The sequence below is a fragment of the Marmota monax genome, unplaced genomic scaffold, assembly GCF_021218885.2.
Source record: "Marmota monax isolate L192 unplaced genomic scaffold, Marmota_monax_Labrador192_F-V1.1 WCK01_AAM20220418_F8-fsc00006, whole genome shotgun sequence".
NCBI classification, from domain to species: domain Eukaryota; kingdom Metazoa; phylum Chordata; class Mammalia; order Rodentia; family Sciuridae; genus Marmota; species Marmota monax.
The window spans coordinates 13,032,319-13,052,752 of NW_026693712.1; the positions used below are offsets into that span (position 1 = coordinate 13,032,319).

Sequence of the window (20,434 nt, forward strand, 5' to 3'; positions counted from 1 at the left end):
AAATATATGTATACATACACAGTATCATTTGAAAGAGTACTTAAATAAAAGGTATACACTGAAGTCTAAGTGATTTTTCTTTTGCTGTTTTTTAATACCTTATATATTCATGTCTATGTTGAAATTGTAATTTCTAATCAGCAGAATGTACTGTGATTTGTGCATTGGGACATATACAGAATGTTAGCATAAAGTACTAAATACTGGTATCATATTTTGATTATTTATTGCAATATTGGAGTTTCAAACTCTACCACTAGCTACATTCCCAGTCCTTTATATTTTTTGAGACAGAGTCTTGCTAAGTTGTTGATGCTGGCCTTGAAGAACTTGGAATCCTTCTGCTTTAGCCTTTAGTCTATGGGATTATAGGTGTTTGCTACTTGGGCTAGCTTGATCATTTTTATAAATGTTTTCATTCGTTATGAACTGACACTAGAAATAATTCTCAATGAGTAATGGACCAGAAAATTAGCGTTGAAAAAAAAAATCCCCTAAATATAATGAGATTAGGAATTTCTTTTTATTTTCCAGTCTTTCATTTTGAAGAAGTCAAACCTACAAAAAAGGTGAAAGGATAATACAGTAAATAATATTATATTCTTTACCTGTGGTTACCAAGTCATACCCTGTACTTGTGTTAACATGTGCCACACATGTTAACATGTTCTCTTTCAACATAAACACATGTGCACATGTGCTCCCCCCCCATCTTTTTTTTTTTTTTAAATTTTTAAACAGTCCTGTGGGTTGAGCCCAGGGGCAGGCATTCTTCTACTGAGCTACATCCTCAACTCTTTTTTATATTTTGTTTTGAGACGGGGTCTCACCAAGTTGCCCAGGCTGGCCTTGAAGTTGTGATCCTCCAACTTTAGCCTCCTGAGTAGCTAAGATTATAGGCATGAATCCCCACAACTTGTTCTTTCCCTTTTTCTGTAAACTTTTTGAAGTAAGTTGGAGATGTATGTATCTCCTGAGAAGATAGACATTCTTCTACCCCATTACAGTCACATTATCCCCTCAAAGAAATTTGACATAGATGCAATATTATCATCTTTAAGCTCTGACAAATTTCTTTCTCTTTTTAAAAAAATTTTTTTAGTTGTCAGTGGACCTTTATTTGTTTACATGTGATGCTGAGAATCGAACTTAGTGCCTCACAGTGCTAGGCAATTGCTGTACTACTGAGCTACAACCCTAGCCCTAAATTTTTTTAAATAAATAAAAGTCCATCTCTTTTTTTTAATGAAACTTTTATTTATTTATTTATTTTAAATATTTATTTTTTAGTTGTAGTTGGACACAGTATGTTTATTTTATTTATTTATGTGGTGGTGAGGATTGAACCTAGGGCCTCATACATGCCAGGCAAGTGTTGTATCCCAGCCCCTAATTTATGGTAAGTTTTTTTAGCTGTCCTAAGAAGTCCTTCCTGGTGGATTATTTTTCTTTTATGGGTCACCTGTTGTATTAGCTTTCTTTAGTATATTTTATATATTTACATATTTTGTGGAAGTCTCATAATATGAATTTTTTAAATTATTCTTCAAGATGAAATTTGGGTTAAATACTTTGGCAAGAATTTTACATTGATGAAATGTAAATTTCCCCCATATCTGTCAAAAAGCATATAATTGTTTGTTTTTCTCATTTTAATAATAACAAGTTAATACTATACAGATTTCTTCCTTCTAAAAGTGACATTTTCCCTTTATAATTAAAAAGTAATCTTTGGGGCCATACTTTGAGAACCTCTGAATATCCTGTTACTCAGTAACCAAGTGGATATAGTATTTTTTGATGATTTTTGTCTGTATTAATTATTGTATTGGTGGTTGCAAAATGGTGACTTTCTGGTGTTATCTTTTTGATAACTGAAGCTCTTCTGCATTTAAGTGCTTTCTCTCTCTCTCTCTTTTTTTTTTTTTTAATTTGGTACTAGGGATTGAATTCAGGGGCAGTTTGCCACTGAGCTACATGCCCCAGCCTTTTTATTTTTTGAGACAGGACCTTGCTAAGTTGCTGAGGCTGGCTTTGAACTTGGAATCTTGCCTCGGCTTCCCAAATTGCTGGAATTATAAGCAATTAAAAACGGAGGAGGTGCCACTATGCCTGGCACCTCCTCTGTTTTTAAAATTTTCAATTCTATGAATATATTTTTCTCATAACTGTAATGCTGCTTAGTTTCATCTTTGTGTTTTTTTAATTTTTTTGTTTTAATTACTTACACATGACAATAGAATGCATTTGTGCACTTTGATATATCATACATAGATGGGATATAATTTCTCATTTTTCTGAATGTACATGTTGTAGAATCATATTGGTCAGGCATCATCTTTGTTTTCTTTTTAATATTTTTTTGTAGTTGTAGATGGACAGAACACATTTATTTATTTATTATTTTTATGTGGTGCTGAGGATCAAACCCAGTGCCTCATGCATGGTAGGCAAGCACTCTGCCACTGAACTTATAGCTCTAGCCCTCATCTTTTTCTTTTTTTTTTTAATTTTTTTATACCTTTATTTTGTTTGTTTATTTTTACGTGGTTCTGAGGATTGAACCCAGCGCCTCGCATGTGCTAGGTGAGTGCTCTACTGCTGAGCCACAACCCTAGCCCTCATCTTTGTGTTTGCCAGTGGACTCATTATGATATAATTGGTAAGAGTTGGGGCAAAAAGCCCAGATTCAAATGTTAGTTTTTTAGCTTGCTAGTTTTATAATCTTTCTTAAATCACTTTAATTTCTCAGTGTCTTTTTTCTAATTTAGTACCTGTCCTGTCTACCTAGCAAATTGATCACGGTAAATAATGAACCATAGAAATTTAACTCTCACTACAAATATAATTATCTTTTTTTTGGTGCTGGGGATTGAATCCAGGGCCTTTTGCATGTGAGGGAAGCAGACTCTACCAACTGAGCTATTTCCCCAGCCCCACAAATACAGTAATCTTTAAATACAGTAATCATTTAAATGATGCTGTTATTAGTATTTAAAGTAACATTATGTTTTATATATATTTGTTCTCATGCCTAGCATATAATGTACTACATTGAGTATTCTGAGTATTGAATAAATGCTTGCTGAGGCAATCAACAAAAAAACTAATATAATTTATAAATTAGTGAATTTTGAAGTACGTGATTTGTCTTATTTGAGTTTTCTGTGATGATCTACATATGTATATTGCAAAATATTCAGAAAGTGTCAGTTTTGATTGGCTATAGAAACAATAGATACTCATTATTTCCTTGAATTTTGAACTTTACCATCTCTAATTTTGGGTTATAGGCATGTGCTGACAAGTTGAAAAGAGAAATAGAGCTGTATGGTTGTCCCCCTGATTTTCCAGATGAAGAAGAAGAAGAGGAAGAAATCAGTATTAAAACAGAGGATATAATAATTAAAGATAAAGCTAAAGGAAAAAAGGTTTGGTGGTTGTTGATATTTATGTTGAAGTTTTGTATTTGTGTATTTATTTGTGCATTCTCTTATTAGCACATTACCTGGCACATAAAATGTAATTTTAAAGAAGTATAAAATTAAAAATTTGTCTTTATTGCTTTTTTCTTTCCACTTTCTTTTAAAATATTTTTAGATTTACAGAGGAGTTGAAAGATAGTACTTAGTTCTCTTATAATCTGCAACCAGTTTTCTAGTGTTATATTTTAACTATGATATAATCCTCAAAACTAAGGAATTAATATTAGTCCATTATTATTGGGTAAACTATAGATAAACGTCAAAACTTAAATAATTTGAATTGAATTTTGCCTTTAAAAAAATTTTTTTGTTGTTGTAGATGGACAGAATACTTTTTACTTTATTTATTTTTATATGGTACTGCTGAACATTGAACCCACTGCCTCACATATGCTAGGCAAGCATTCTTCCACTGAGCTACAGCCCCAGCCCACTTTAAAAAAAAAAACAAAAAACCTAATGTCCTTTTCTGTTCTAAGGTCCAATACAGGCTACTACATTGCATTTGGTTATTATGTGTCAGTACATCTCCTTAGTCTCCTCTGTCTTTATTGTCTTCTATGATTTTTGACGTTGTAAAGAGTAGTCTTCAGATAGATAATTTAGAGACAGTCTTTTTTGTTGTTGTTGTTGCTATAACAGAATACCACAAATTGGATGATTTATAATGATCAGAAACTTATTGGCTCACAGTTGTGGAGACTGGGAAGTCCTAGATTAAAGGGTCAGCATTTTGTGAGGGTCTTCTTGCTGTGTCATTCATGATGGAAAGGCAATTAGATAGCAGAAGAGAAAGAGAGTAAGCAAATGTGTGCAAGAGGGGGACAAATTTGTCCTTTTATTTATAAAGAACCCTCTCCTGTGATAATGGCATTAATACATTCATGAGGACAGAGCTCTCATGGCCTATAACCTCTTAAAGGTTCCAATGCTTTTTTTTTTTTTTTTTTAGTTGTAAATGGATCTTTTATTTTATTTATTTATATGCAGTGCTGAGAATTGAACCCAGGGCCTCACACATGCCAAGCAAGTGCTCTACCACTGAGCCATAACCCCAGCCCCAAGGTTCCAACTCTTAATAGTGTTAATAGAGGATTAAGTTTCTAACACATGCTTTGTGGGGCATTCAGATCACATCATACACTGGCTTGCAATTTGGGTTTGTCTGATTTTTTTCTTATTGTTTAATTGATATTACTGATTATTGGAAAGAATGCCAGAGAATTCATGTATTCTTGTCAATGCATTATGTCAGCAAGTAGTAGATAATATGTTTGGTGAAATTAGCTTTTGTTATGGTGGTGTCTGCCAGGTTTTTCTCCTTTAAAGATTTCATTTTTTTTTCTCTTTATAATTATGTATTTTGGGACAGTTAATTTGAGGCTAAACATTTACTCATTAACGTTAGCATTCATCACTGGATCTTGCTTATAATAGTGTTCTAGTGCTGATTTTGTTTTCTTCTTTCTGTATTTATTATTTAGAATTCTTCTGAGAGGAATATTTGTCCTTTTCCCCTAATTTACTTATTTATTCAATCTTTTTTATATCAGTGTGGATTTATATTTTATTTAGGTTATAATCTAAACTGTCAAGGTTTTGTGTGTGTGTATGTCGTGGTGGTTATTATTACTCAAATTGTTCTAGTTTTGGCCATTGGAAGTTTGTTTTTTGGTATAGGGATTGAACCCAGGGGCGCTTAGCCACTGAGCCATCCCGCTCCTTTTTATATTTTAGAGACACGGTTGTTGCTTAGGCCCTTGCTAAGTCACTGAGGCTGGCTTTGAACTCGAAATCCTCCTGCCTCTGCCTCCTAAGCCACTGAGATTACAGGTGTGCACCACTGTCCTGGGCCATTAGAAATTCTTTTAAGTTGATTCCTAGTGTCCATTTGACACTCCTCATCTTTCCTTTCTTTATTATATATTTGTTACTTTTTATTATTATTAGTTTTTCTTTTGTTGAATTAGGGGTTGAATCCAGAGGCCCTCTACCACGTGTGAGACACTGGGTTCTATTCTCAGCACTGCATATAAACAATAAAAATAAAGGTCCATCAACAACTACAAAAGTATTAAAAAAAAGTGGGGGGGGCTGGGGATATAGCTCAGTTGGTAGAGTGCTTGCCTTGCATGCATAAGGCCCTGGGTTCAATCCCCAGCACCCCCGCCCCCCCCCCCCCACCCCCCCAAAAAAGAAATGGGTAGAGTCATGTTTCTACCATTGATCTACAAGTCAATTCCATCACACTCAAAACTCCCTTGTGCTGTCTTAATAGATGTATATTTTAATTTGACCTCCAACCCTGGGCATTTAGTTGCCTTTTTGATATTGATAAATCCTGAAAAGGGAGAAAACTCTTGGTAGTAGCTTATTTATAGCTAAAATAAAACTAACGTAAAAGAAGTATGTTGTATTAGAAGACAGGAAACAGAAAGTTTGGGACTGAGAGCTTACCTTCATGATTGGTAGTTCTTTGTCCATCTATTTAGTTACCATTGATATTAGTGTCTTGATGAATATCCTGACTGTACAGTTCTGTAGACAAAATAGTACACCTAACTTCTGCAATGCTCTGATGTATCAGCATTGTTTTGGAATTTAGAAAATCACCAAATTAGATTATTCAGTCAAAATTACTCTGGTCCTGGGGCTGGGATTGTGGCTCAGTGGTAGAATGCTTGCCTCACATGTGTGAAGCACTGGGTTCGATCGTTAGGACCACATAAAAATAAATAAATAAAATAAGGAATTGTGTCCATCTACAACTAAAACAATCTTAAAAATAAAAATTTACTCTGTTAAGTAGTTGTTGGTTATTATTTGATGGATTTTGTTTTTGCCTGTGTTTTCAGAGTAAAGCTGTTGCTAAAGCTGGATCTTCTAAATACCAGTGGGGCATTATGAAATCCCTTGGATTGTCTGATGAAGAGATAGAAAAATTTTCTGAAGCAGAACATTGGCTTGATTATTTCCCACCACTGGCTATTCAGGATCTAAAGAGAATAGGTTTGAAGGTATGCCGATCACTTTCATAGTTGAAGAATATGTGAAGAAAGCATTTATATTTAAGTTATTTTAAAAGATTTGGATTAACTCTTACATTTGGAATAATATTTGCTGCCTGCATGCCACTAAAGAATTGTACTGTTTTTCATTTGAGCATTGAAGCACTTTAATATTTGTCTTAGTGGAATGTATCCTGGTATGTCAACAATTATTAGAAAGGGGGTCTACTGGCCAGGCACAGTGGTATAAGCCTGTAATCCCAGGGGCTCTGGAGGCTGAGACAGGAGGATTTTGAGTTCAAAGCCAGCCTTGGTAACTTAGGGAGGCAGTAAGACACTGTGAGACCCTGTCTCTAAATAAATTCAAAATAGGGCTGGGGATGTGGCTTTGTGGTTGAGTGCCCCAGAGTTCAATTTCTGGTACAAAAAAAAAAAAAAAGAAAGGAGGTCTACTAAAAACACATGAAGAGCTGGGCATGGTGTCATGCTCCTGTAATCCCAGTGACTTGGGAGGCTGAGGCAGGAGCATTGCAATTTGGAGACCAGCCTCAAAAATTTAGCAGGGCACTAAGCAACTTAGCAAGACCCCATTTCAAAATAAAAAAGGTTGGGGATGTTGTGCAGTGGTTAAGCTCCCCTGGGTTCAATCTCTCGAACCCAAAAGCAAACCACAGACATGAAGAAGCCGAAGATTAACTCGAATATTTAGGAATGTTATATTATTTAACTGTTTCTTCTTTAATTTATTATTGTTTCTGTATGTTTGTTAATATGTAAATGTGTTTAAAACATTTATTAAACTTGTCATTGTGGTAATTGAGATTTTATATATATATGTTTTTTTTTTTTTTTTTGGTGTCACACATTTCAGAATCCTTAAGTCTGAATAGTGCTTATGTTAATTAACATTATTTCAGTACCCTCAATATTCAGGCAGGACTTTGCCTGAAAGGTTTAGTCCTACTTCTTTCAATTAAACAGGTCCCTTTAGCAGCAACCATCTTCAGCTTTCACAATTAATTGGTACTCTGAACTCAGGGCCTTGTGCATGTGAGGCAAGCACTCTACCAATTGAACTATATCCCCAGTCCTGATGTTATTTTAATAAGTATAATTTGAAAACTTTGTTTTAATAGTTGACATAAGGGGCTGGGGTTGTGGCTCAGAGGTAGAATGCTTGCCTGGCATGCATGAGGCACTGGGTTCGATCCTCAGCACCACATAAAAATAAAATAAAGATGTTATGTCCACCAAAAACTGAAAAATAAATATTAAAAAATTCTCTCTCTCTCAAAAAAGTATTGTGTCCACCTACAACTAAAAAAATAAATGTTTAAAAAAATAGTTGACATAATTCTTTTTTTTGTGGTACTGGGGATTGAACCTAGAGATGCTTAACCACTGAGCCACATCCCCAGCCCTTTTTGTATTTTGTTTTGAGACAGGGTCTTGCTAAGTTGCTTTGGCACTTGCTAAGTTCTGAGGCTGGCTTTGAACTTGGGATTCTCCTGCCTCAAACTCCCAAATTGCTCAGCTTAATAGTTGATGTAATTCCAAGTTGGGGGAATAAAGGGTAGAAGAGTAAATAATTGATTTGTAGGAATTCTTTTAAAATTTTTGGAAATTTCTCAAAAATTACCTTTTCTTTTCTCCTTTTATAGGTAGACTGGCGTCGTTCCTTCATTACCACTGATGTTAATCCTTACTATGATTCATTTGTCAGGTGGCAATTTTTAACATTAAGAGAAAGAAACAAAATTAAATTTGGGAAGCGGTGAGTTTGATATCCTTTATAGAAAAGTAAAAATCATATAATTCTTGTTTTACAATTCAGTGTCCATAGGCTACTTTTTTTTTTTCAAGTGGTGAGGAGGATTGAACACAGAAGTATTCTACCTCTGAGCTACATCCTAGGGGCCTTTTTAAATTTTATTTTAAGGCAGGATTTTGCTAAGTTGCCCAGAGAGGACTTGAACTTGTGATCCTTCTGCCTTAGCCTCCCAAGTATCTGGGAGCTGCTGTGTCTAGCCTGTCCTTTTACTTTTCATAATTTTTTTTTCTTTTTTTCTCTTGTATCTTTTTCTCTAGCCAGTGTCTTAATTTTCTTGTGCTGCTTTGTATTTGTGACAGATAGAACCAGGGAAAAGAGAATTATTGGCTTTTATGATGTTATTAAAAAGATACCTGGCCAAGCAGAAAAATGATGATTTTATTTCTGTTTTAGTTTTTTTTTTTTCTTTCCCCCATAGTGGGGAGGCGGCTACTGGGGATTGAACTCAGGAGCACTTGGCAGTAAGCCTCATCCCCAGCCCTATTTTGTATTTTATTTAGAGACAAAGTCTCATTGAAGTTGCTTAGCGCCTTGCTTTTGCTGAGGCTGGCATTGAACTCACGATCCTACTGGGATTATAGGAGTGTGCCACCATGCCCAGCTTAGTTTGCATTTTTGTTCCATAAATTAAGATTCTTTTTTGACTATGTAGATTAAATAAAAGCTATTTGCATTTCACAAGGGAATTTATATCTTATACTCTTTTTTGTGATGCTGGGGATTGAACCCAGGGCCTGGTGCTCTGAGGCAAACACTCTACTAACTGAGCTATATCCCCAACCTAGTTATAATCTTTCTTATTCATAGCACAAAGTCAAGATCAGTGCGTATTTTTCAATGGCATTACCTTTGATGGAGGTAGAAATATTTCATTAGTAACTAGAGTGACAGTAGAACTCATTTAGAAGTATAAATAATAGATGTAGACGGTTGTTCAGTCAGAAATTTTAGTTATAAGACATACTGGTAAGACATCAGAAGCAACATTGGCAAATATGTTAAGATATAATTCAAATATTATAATAGCTTCTGTTACTTCCTGTTTATTTCTTAGGTATACCATTTATTCTCCAAAAGATGGACAACCTTGTATGGATCATGACAGACAAACTGGAGAGGTGATTATTTGTGACATAGAATAGCTATTACAATAATCTTCTTTTTTTTCTTAATACTTTTATTTAGTTGTTTATGGTGCCGAGGATCAAACCAGTGCCTCACACGTGTTAGGCAAGCACTCTACTACTGAGCTACAATCCCAGTCCTATAATAATCTTTCTTATGGCCCTATCCAGTTTTTTTGGTACTGGGGATTGAATTCAGGGGCACTTGACCACTGAGTCACATCCCAAGCCCATTTTTGTATTTTATTTAATAGAGACAGTGTATCACTGAGTTGCTAAGTGCCTGGCTTCTGGTGAGGCTGGCTTTGAACTTGAGATCCTCCTGCCTCAGCCTCTCAAGCCACTGGGATTACAGGCATGTAATCCCAGTTTTAAATGAGAAACCTAAAAATAACTTTATTGCAATACTGAGTTTTTTTTTTTTTAATTTTTTTATTATTGGTCTGAGTTTTTTTTTTTTAGTATTTTTGTAGTTGTTGATAGACCTTTATTTTTTATTTATTCATACATGATACTGAGAATTGAACCCAGTGCCTCACACATGCCAGGCAAGTGCGCTACCACCGAGCCCCAGCCCCAGCTCCAGCTCCCGCCCCCTGAGGTGTTTATTCATGATACTTTGATGGGTGTCAAAAGGGAAATCACAGTATCATCAAAAGTGCCTGTATCATATCTATGACTTGCTACTCTAAGAGCAATCTTAGGACCAGCTATATCACCTTGTTCAGAAAAACACTGTTAAATAAATCTCACACAAAAATTGTGGAATCAAAGTGCTGAATCAAAGCTTTTTAGAGTGGGGCCTAGGAATCTGTTTTTATAAGGCTGTCAGTGTGACTCATATGCATGTTAATGTTTGAGAAGCACCATTTGGAAAATATACAGCTCTAAAAAGAGTGTGAGGAAAGATAATGAGATATGTGGTTAAATATCTTTTAGGCTGGGTACAGGAGTTTGAACTCCAGGGTGCTTAACCACTGAGCCACATTTCACACCTTTTTATTTTGAGACAGGGTCTCAATAAGTTGTTTAGTCCCTTTATATCGCTGAGGCTGGCTTTGAACTTGCAACCCTCCTGCTTCAGCCTCCTGAGTTGCTGGGATTATAGGCATGTACCATCTTGCCTGGCTGTGGCTACCTTTTGACATATACAGATTCCATTTGTATGTGTTTTAATCATGTGTCTACTTCTTTCCTAAGTGCTTCCTAAAGCCACTCATGAAATAGTTCCATCTACATTATTGTAGAACATATTAGTAACATTATTCCCTCTAATACTTGAATAAAACAAGGGTAAGCAATTTGTTTGAAGCCTTGGCACAGTAAATCGGTGACAATGCCAGTATCTGAGCTTATGGACTCTTTGTCCCTTTTCTGTTGCTGTAATTGAATACCACAGAGTAAATAACCTTTATTCATAGTTTATATTGAATTTGCATAAATTACAAAATAGAGGTTATTTACTTCTCAGTTCTATAGAACGGGAGATCCAAGATCAAGGGGATACATCTGGTATAAAGTCCTTGCTAGTGAAGAGTCTCTGCAGAGTCGCTAGGTGGAGCCCTGCATCACATGATGAGAGGGGCACATATGAGAGAAGGAGGCACACTGACTTTTATAACAGATCTCTTTTCAAAATAACTCATTGACCTATTAATCCATTAATTCATGAATGAACTAATACTTCTTAAAAGTCCTACCTGGTCCCATCTTTTAATACTTAACAATGGGGATTAAATTTTAACATGAGTTTTGATGAGGACATTCAACCATAGTGTAATCCTGTGAGTACCTTACTCTTTATCTTTGAGCATTTTTTTTTTTTTTTTTTTTGGCGGGGGGCAGTACTGGGCATTGGGCTCAGGGGTACTTTATGACTAAGCTACACCTCCAGCCCTTTTTATTTATTTAAAAAATTTGAGACAGGATCTCCCAAAGTTGCTTAGGGCTTCGCTAAGTTGCTGAGACTGGTCTTGAACTTGTGATCCTCTTGCCTCAGCCTCCTGAATCATGGGATAACAGGTGTGTGCAGCCACACCCAACTCAAAATTCAAAAGTTTTTGAGCATTGACATGACACTCAGAAGTGTTTTGGAGCAGTTTGGATTTTTGATTTTTCGATTATACATACAGTTTGAAAAGTTTTGGATTTTGGAACATTTTGGATGTAAGATTTACAGGTTAGGGTTGCTTAACTAGTAAAGTCTGTGCAGATATTCCAAAGTCTGAAAAATTCTGAAATCTGAAATACTTCTGCTTCCAAGCATTTTGGATAAGGGATACTTAACCTATTTAGCCAGCGTTTGCAGTATCCTAAATTTCAGTAATGCTTTAGAATTTTTCAAAGCACTTTCTGTCTATTTCCTTATGTTTCTCAGGACAGTCTGTGTGAGACACAGCAAAGTTATTTTATTTTATTTTAGTTATTATAGAACAGGAAAGAAAGGCTGAGGGACATTGTGATTGCCTTGTTTAAGCTATTAGTAAGGATGAAATTAAGTTTAGAATGCACATCATCTGATACCTGAACCATTGTATGTCTGTGGAGTCTACTCTTTGGGATCTGCCTTGGTGGGCAGGATTGGGATTTTTTTTTTTAATATTTATTTTTTAATTTTCGGTGGACACAACATCTTTGTTTTGTATGTGGGATTTTGATGAACACCATTTTGACTGATGATTCTTTCCCTGGATATGGTCAGCACTTCAATGGCAGTATCTTCAGTAGAAAAAAGAATTAATTCTAACAGTGCAAGAACCCATGTTAGAAATTTATATTTAGTTTCCCACATAGGTGAGTAGGTTTAAATGCAAGTCTTTTTTTTTTTCCCCCCTGAAATTTTTGTTTTGTTTATTTGTGTAGGGTGTTGGACCTCAGGAATATACTTTAATGAAATTGAAAGTGCTTGAACCATACCCATCCAAATTAAGGTAGGTTTGTCAATAAGTTATTGTTTCATCATTTCTGAACTGATAGTTGTGTGCAACCCCCCCCCCCCTTTTTTTTTTTTAACAAAAGTACATACTTTTTCTTCTTAGTGGCCTGAAAGGTAAAAATATCTTCTTAGTAGCTGCTACTCTCAGACCTGAGACCATGTTTGGACAGACAAACTGTTGGGTTCGTCCTGACATGAAGTACATTGGATTTGAGACTGCAAATGGTGATATATTCATCTGTACTCAAAGAGCAGCCAGGAATATGTCATACCAGGGCTTTACCAAAGACAATGGAGTGGTGCCTGTTGTTAAGGAATTAATGGGTGAGGTAAGTTGATTAGCACACTTTTTATTTTCATGCATATAGTTAGAGGAAAATTTCAACAGTGAAGCTTGAGAAAAGAGCATTTAATTTTTTTTTAAATTAAGGTATACATGCAATAAAGTGGATAAGTCATTTGTATTTTTTTTAATATTTAGTTGTAGATGGACACAAGTCCTTCCTTCCTTCCTTCCTTCCTTCCTTCCTTCCTTCCGCTGAGGATTGAACCCAGTGCCTTATAAGTACTAGGCAAGCACTCCACCAATGAGTCACAACCCTAGCCCAAGTCATTTGTATTTTATTGACTTTTCATGTGTATATGCTTATGTAAATACCACCAAATCGAGAGATGAAACAATTCTAACAGTACTCCGGAGGGCTATATCATGTCCATATCATGATCAGTACTCATCTTTCCCCTCTAAAGGGAACATTTGCTCTGACTTCATCAAAAAATGGTTGGTATTCTTTTAACTTTTCATAATGGAACTATATGATATGCACTCTTTTGTGTCCAGCTTCTTTTGCTCAATATTATGTGGGATTTTTGCAGTTGCATATAGTAGTAGTTATTTTATTGCTGTGTAGAATTGTATTTTATGTCACTAAAATAGTATTTTTTAAATTTTGTTTTAACTCAATATTTGAAAAATACGAAAAATGTGATATATACACATAATAGAATTTTACTCAGTTGTAAAGAACAAAATTATGTAATTTGTAGGAAAAGGTATGGAATTGGAGAACATCATGTTAAATAAAATATGTCACACGGGGAAAGTCAAGGACTGCATGTTTTCTCTCATAATGTGGAAGCTAGAGAAAGAAAAAAAAGAGTATTTAATGAAAATTAAGGAAAGACCAATCGAATGGAGGAATAAAGGGTGGAACTGAGGGGAGGGATAGAAGGGGTACTGGGGAATGAAACTGACCAAATTGTTTTGTGCATGTATGAATATATCACAAGTGAATCCCAATATTATGTATAATTATAATGTACCTGTTAAAAATTAATAGGAAAGTATAGACAGTTTTCCTCAAGAGATTTAATAACATTTTATTTGCTTTTTGAATACTATTGACTGTGTTCCTGGAAATATTAAATTTGGAATTGCTGCTGCTTTTTTTCCTGAAAAGCAAGTCTTGATTGATAATTAAATCTGGATAGTCTTGTAGCTTTTATGTTTATAGGTTATCTACTTAATTGTCAGTATTTCTGAGTTTGTTTTCTCCTAGTAAATGCTGATCTTTGATATCTTAATAATCTCTTAAAAGAAAAACATGAATAAACTTGATGCAGTGGTGCATCCCTGCAATGCCAGTGGCTCCAGAGGCCAAGGCAGGAATATCACAGGTTTGAAGCCAGCCTCAACAATTTAATGAGACTGTAAGCAACTAATAAGACCCTGTCTCAAAATTAAGAATTTTTAAGAAGGGCTGGAGATGTGCCTCAGTGGTTAAGTGCTCCCTGGGTTCAATTCCTGGTCCCCCGCCACCCACCACCACACCACACACACAAAAAAAGAAAAAGAAAGAAAGAAAACATCAATAGAGTATAATTTATTTCATTAAATTAAATATTTATTTATTTATTTTGCCATGTTAGGTTTTGAACCGAGGACCTTATTGATGCTAGGAAAATGTTTTGTGGGCTATACCCTCGGCCCTTTACATTTTATTTTTTTATACAGGATGTTGCTAAGTTGTACAGACTGACCTTCAATTTGTGATCCTCCTGCCCCAACCTCTTGAGTAGCTGGGATTACAGCCATGTGCCACAGTTCCGCCTACAATTATTTTAAATGAAAGTATAACATTATCTCCTATTGATGTACCTTTTTTTTTTTTTTGGGTACCAGGGATTGAACTCAGAAGTACTCAACCAGTAGCCACCTCCCCAGCCCTATTTTTAATTTATTTAGAGATGGGGTCTCACTGAGTTGCTTAGAGCTTTGCCATTGCTGAGGCTGGCTTTGAACTCTTGATCCTCCTGTAATCAGCCTCCCAAGCTGCTGGGATTACAGGCATGCACCACCATGCCTGGCTATGTACCATATTTTATTACATGATTTTTCTGTCTTTGAAAACTTGTGTGGTTTCCAGGTTTTCCTAGTATTATTGACTTAGCATTCAGTGTGTGTGTTCCTCAAATAAAAAATAATTCTTTTCACTGGATCTGAGTTTCATGAATGTTTTTGTGGCTCTTGCAATGGATTCCTCTATTTTCCTCAAAGGAGTGCATTATCATAACCAATGTATTCAGCATAACATTGCTTGGTTTAGATAGTATCATTATTTAAAATTATCTTTAGTAGATATAAAAGAATTGAGTTGCATTTTATTTCATATTTTTATGTATATTCTATTTAATTTATTCATTTTTAGAGTAGGATTTATTCAAGTGAAAAGAAGAGAGAGAGCTCCCACAGGGCAAGGAGAGGACCCTATAGATGTTGCCCTGTATTTGTTTATTTATTTTAGTACGGGGGATTGAATCCAGGGATGCTGAACCACTAAGCTACATCCCCAGCCTTTTTAAAAATTTTTAAGACAGGGTCTCACTGTTAGGGCCTTGCTAAGTTGCTGAGGCTGGCTTTGAACTTGTTATCCTCCTGCCTCAGCCTCCTGAGCCCCTAGGATTACAGGCATGCACCACTGTGCCTGGCTTATTTTTTTAATGGACAAAATTGTACATGTTTGTGGTGTACAAAATGATGTTTTGAAATATGTATGCATTGTACAATGGGCAAATCAAGCTCATTAACAAATGTATTACATGACATTTTGTTGTGAGAATACTTAAAATCTTTTAGTGGTTTTCAAGGATAACAATGTATTTTTATTAACTATACTCATTATGTCATGCAACAATGAATCTAATGAGCTTATTCCTGTGTATTTTTCATTACTAGCTCCTTTGGCTAAAAATATTAATACTGTTTTAAATTCTAATGGTCACAATAAATTTATTTAATGTTTATTTTGGTCTTTTTTATATCTAGGAAATTCTTGGTGCATCACTTTCTGCACCCTTAACATCCTATAAGGTGATCTATGTTCTTCCAATGCTCACCATTAAGGAGGATAAAGGTAAAGAGTGCATTTATTTCTAGAAATACTTTGGTAATCATATTCTGGTTGTATTAGTTAATTCTGCACTTTTTTAAAATAAGGTACGGGTGTGGTCACAAGTGTTCCATCTGATTCCCCCGATGATATTGCTGCCCTCAGAGATTTGAAGAAAAAACAAGTAAGTATCTGAGTTTTATGTTCTTATTTCCTCTTTACCATCTCATTTATTATATACTTCTGAACTATGGTATGAGAAAAGGCTAAAAAGATGCGCATTTATCTTTTGGTTTTTTTTTTTTGGGTGGTGCTGGGGTTTGAACCCAGGTCCTTGTGCATGCTAGGCAAGCACTCTACCAACTGAGCTATATCCCCAGACCTGCATTTATCTTTAAACTGATTCTAACCCATTTTTTTTTTAAAGAGAGAGAGAGAGAGAGAAAGAGAATTTTTTATTATTTATTTTCTAGTTTTCTGTGGACACAATATCTTTGTTTGTATGTGGTGCTGAGGATCGAACCTGGGCCGCACGCATGCCAGGCGAGCGCGCTACCACTTGAGCCACATCCCCAGCCTGTAACCCATGTTTTTAATGTTTAAGTATTTTCAGTGGTTGGAATTTTGAATATAGTGTTTCATAGAATTTGGAAAAAGTTTTTTATATTCATATTTTTATTGCAAATAACAATGTGACTTTAATTATATGTGAGCATGTCTATGTACATTTTTGCATTTGACTGTACAGTTTCATTTTTTAAGGCATTTACTGTAAGCTATTCAGTTTTAAAAGTTATAGATTCCTTCTTGATGTATTTAGTAAAGTTAAAAAAAATTGTTCTGTATGGAGAGAACAAATAATAGTTTAAAAAAGTTTGGAGATTGCTTCTCTTAATGATTATATTAGTGAAGTATTGATCACTAGTGTTAGTTTATGAATTTTTTTTGTAGGCCTTACGAACAAAATATGGAATTAGAGATGACATGGTCTTGCCATTTGAGCCGGTGAGTACATGGACACAATCACATTCTTTTTTTTTTTGGTTAGAGAAAATAAGAACAAAAGTTTTCCTTGTAACAAAGCTAAAATAATTGGTGAAGTATGAAAATATGGATGGGAATTTCTTTAAGGATTTACTGACTTTAATATCTTCTGTGACAGATAATAGCAAGAGAAAGGCTAACAATAAGCATTTTCTTATCACATGTCACTGGCATATATGAAACAAATAGCTTTTTTTTTTTTTCTTTTAAAACCACTGAGCCATATCCCTGGCCTTTGTTTACAAATATTTTATTTAGAGACAGGGTCTCCCTAGGTTGCTTAGGGCCTTGCTAAGTTGTTGAGGCTGGCTTTAAACTTGTGATTTTCCTGTCTCAGCCTCCTAAGCTGCTGTGGAACAAATAGCTTTTTAGTATCAGCAATTTAGTAGTAGCCTGTTGTCTTATGATGAATTCCCTGGCTTTTAAAGGCAAAATTCACCATATTACTCATTAATATTTTTATTTTAATTTTTTTGGTACCAGGGATTGAACTCAGGGCATTTAACCACTGAGCTGCATCCCCAGCCCTTTTTTATATTGTATTTAGAGACAGGGTCTCACTGAGTTGCTTAGGGCCACACTAAGTTGCTGAGGCTGGCTTTGAACTTGTGATCCTCCTGCTTCATCCTGTCCAAGCCACTGGGATTACAATCATGCGCCACCACACCCAGCTTACTCATGAATATTTTTTGTGACCATAATAACCTTAATCAAATCCTACAACCCTTTTATTTGTGCTTACATGTTAGTGCTTGCAGAAGAAAAAAATTTTAAATTACTCTCAAATAACTTTCTTGAAAAATCCAGAAAATTTAATATAAACCAAAAGCAAGAACATCCACAAAAATAGTTGTAAATGTTGTTTTGCTATTTTCAATGTTAATTATTTAGTTAACTGTACACCAGTGGAGAGTTAAGAACTATGATAGTTTGGTAGGTGAAGGACATTGTGGGGGGTTAATACATAATTTAATTTCTTTTTTTAGAGTGTGTGGTACTGGGGATTGAACCAAGGAGCACTCTACCACTGAGCTATATCCTCAGCCCTTTTTGAAGAAAAAAAAAAAAAAAAATTTTTTTTTTTTTTTTTTTTTTTTTTTTTTTGAGAAAGTCTTACTAACTTGCTAAGGCCGACATTGAACTTGGCAGTCTTCCTTCCTCAGCCTCCCGAGTAGCTGGGATTACAGGTGTGTGCCACCATACGTGTCCAGAGTTTGGTTTTTGTGGGAAGGAGGACAAATTCACATCTAGAAGTTAGTCACTTTATGATTATTTAATGTGTGTCACTGTCATATGATATATAAAATCTAAAATAACACTTCATGGGACATTAAATGAAAAAAGGACTTTGCCCATAGTGCTTTTTGTTCATTCAGTATAAAAATAAGTTTTTGACGTTTCTCTTTGCAGGTGCCAGTCATTGAAATCCCAGGTTTTGGAAATCTTTCTGCTGCAACCATTTGTGATGAGTTGAAAATTCAAAGCCAGAATGACCGAGAAAAACTTGCAGAAGCAAAGGAGAAATTGTATCTAAAAGGATTTTATGAAGGTGTAAGTGATACTTTTTATTATTTTTAATTGATTTATTTCATGCTCTGTGATGTTTTCTTAAAGACTTTGGAAAAAATATTCAGTGTAGTTTCAGCAGTACGTTGATTTAAGAGCATTGATATAAGATTATGTTCTATTTCTATTTTAAAATTTTAAGTTGTTGATGGATTTTATTTTTTAATTATTTATATGTGGTGCTGAGAATCAAACCCAGTGCCTCACACATATTAGACAAGTACTCTACCACTAAGCTACAACTCCAGCCTAAATTTCTATTTTTTATTTTGCCTTGTATTCAGAAATATTTTCAGATTATATATATGTATTTGCCTTCTGTAAATCTCTATGAAATGAATTTCTCAGCTTGTATGGTGGTGCACACCTGTAATTCCAGCAGCTTGGGAGGCTGAGGCAGGAGGACTGTGAGTTCAAAGCCAGCCTCAGCAATTTAGCAAGGCCCTAAGCAACTTAGCATGACTCTGTCTCTAATGCAAAAAAAGGGCTCGGGAGATGGCTCTCCTGGGTTGAATCTCTAGTACAAAAAAAAAATAAAAAGAATTTCTCAGCCAGGTGCATTGGTTCATGTATGTAATCCCATTGATTCAGGAGACTAAGACAGGAGGTTGGAAAGTTTGAGGCCAGCATCATCAAATTAGTGAGACCTGAGCAACTTAGTGGTACTGTCTCAAAATATAAAATAAAAAGGATTGGGAATGTAGCTCAGTGGTAAAGCGCCCTTGTGTTCAATTCCCAGTACCAAAAAAGAAACTTACCAACAAAAAAGATGTTCTTTCTTATTTTTGTGGTACTGCGGATTAAACCTAGCTGCACTCTACTATTGAGCTACATCCCCAACCTTTTTATTATTTATTTTGAGACAGGAAGTTGCCCAGGCTTGTCTTGAACTGGTGATCCTCCTTAGTTCATGGAGTGGCTGGGTTTACAGTTTTTTGGTATTAGGAATTGAACCCAGTTGTGCTTAACCACTGAGCCATATTCCCAGGCCATTATTATTATTATTTTAAATATTTATTTTTAGTTTTAGGTGGACACAATATTTTATTTTTATGTGTTGAGGATCAAACTAGTGTCTCATGCAAGCTAGGTGAGCACTCTACCACTGAGCCACAACCCCAGTCCCCCTTTATTATTTTTTATTTAGAGACACAGTCTTGCTAAGTTGCTTAGGGCCTTGCTAAGTCGATGAGACTGGCTTTGAACTTGTGATCCTCCTGTTTTAGCCTCCTGAGTTGTTGGGATTACAGGTATGCGCCACTGCACCAAACTAAGAAATGACTTTCTTTTTTTTTTTTCTTTTGTGGTGCTAGGGTTTGAACCCAGGGTTTTGTGCATGTGTGGCTGGCATTTTACCAACTGAGCTATATCCCCAGCCCTAAGAAATGAACTTCTTGAGAAGATATTTAAAATTAGTTCATAGCTGAGCATGGTGGTGCACACTTGTAATACAGTGACTCAGATGACTGAGGCAGGAGGATTGGAAATTTGAGACCAGATTCGGAAATTTAGTGAGACCCTGTTTCAGAACAACATAGAAAGGACCGGGGATATAGCTCAGAGGTAGAGTGCTCCTGGGTTTGATCCCAGAACTGAAAAAAAAAAAAGAAAAATAAATAAATAAATAATGCATTAAATTCAAAAGTTTATTGAATAGAGAATACCTTCTTTTGCTTTTAGTTAAGGGGTTCATATTTTACATAAGCAGTTTCATTCAGGTCATTAATTTTCTTGTTATTGCTTCCTACATGCCAAGTGAACAAAACAAATTTGTTCTGAATCACTCTTTTTATGTTTGTTCATGTGTCTTAGATTTGCATGAAAAGAAAACTAGATAAGGGAAAGTGAAAATCCAGCTGAGTTGGTGGCTACTTGAGATCAAAATGAAGATTTTAAGGAAATTGATGAAAACTATTTTATTCTTATCATTCTTTCATCTTCCTAGGTGGCCAAGAATTAGTTATATGTCTTTTCTTCTCAAGTAACATTTATATTTTGGTAGATGATAAGGGCTAATGCTGACATAGTATTTTTATGTGAACTTTTGAAATT

The 20,434-nt window shown here is 35.2% G+C and overlaps 1 protein-coding gene and 1 non-coding gene across 2 annotated transcripts in view; both read left to right on the forward strand.

Annotated features, from left to right (window-relative positions):
• Lars1 (leucyl-tRNA synthetase 1) overlaps positions 1-20,434 on the forward strand; it is a 68,703-nt gene that overhangs the window by 13,910 nt on the left and 34,359 nt on the right. Inside the window, exons 5-14 of the mRNA XM_046460343.2 lie at positions 3,294-3,431; positions 6,341-6,502; positions 8,155-8,267; positions 9,379-9,442; positions 12,311-12,378; positions 12,487-12,712; positions 15,709-15,796; positions 15,880-15,956; positions 16,724-16,777; positions 18,227-18,367. Of these exons, the coding sequence (XP_046316299.1) occupies positions 3,294-3,431; positions 6,341-6,502; positions 8,155-8,267; positions 9,379-9,442; positions 12,311-12,378; positions 12,487-12,712; positions 15,709-15,796; positions 15,880-15,956; positions 16,724-16,777; positions 18,227-18,367 (1,131 nt within the window). The remainder of the gene's footprint in view (positions 1-3,293; positions 3,432-6,340; positions 6,503-8,154; positions 8,268-9,378; positions 9,443-12,310; positions 12,379-12,486; positions 12,713-15,708; positions 15,797-15,879; positions 15,957-16,723; positions 16,778-18,226; positions 18,368-20,434) is intronic.
• Trnaa-ugc (transfer RNA alanine (anticodon UGC)) lies at positions 5,582-5,654 on the forward strand. The gene has a single exon. It is a non-coding gene; the product is annotated as a tRNA-Ala (tRNA).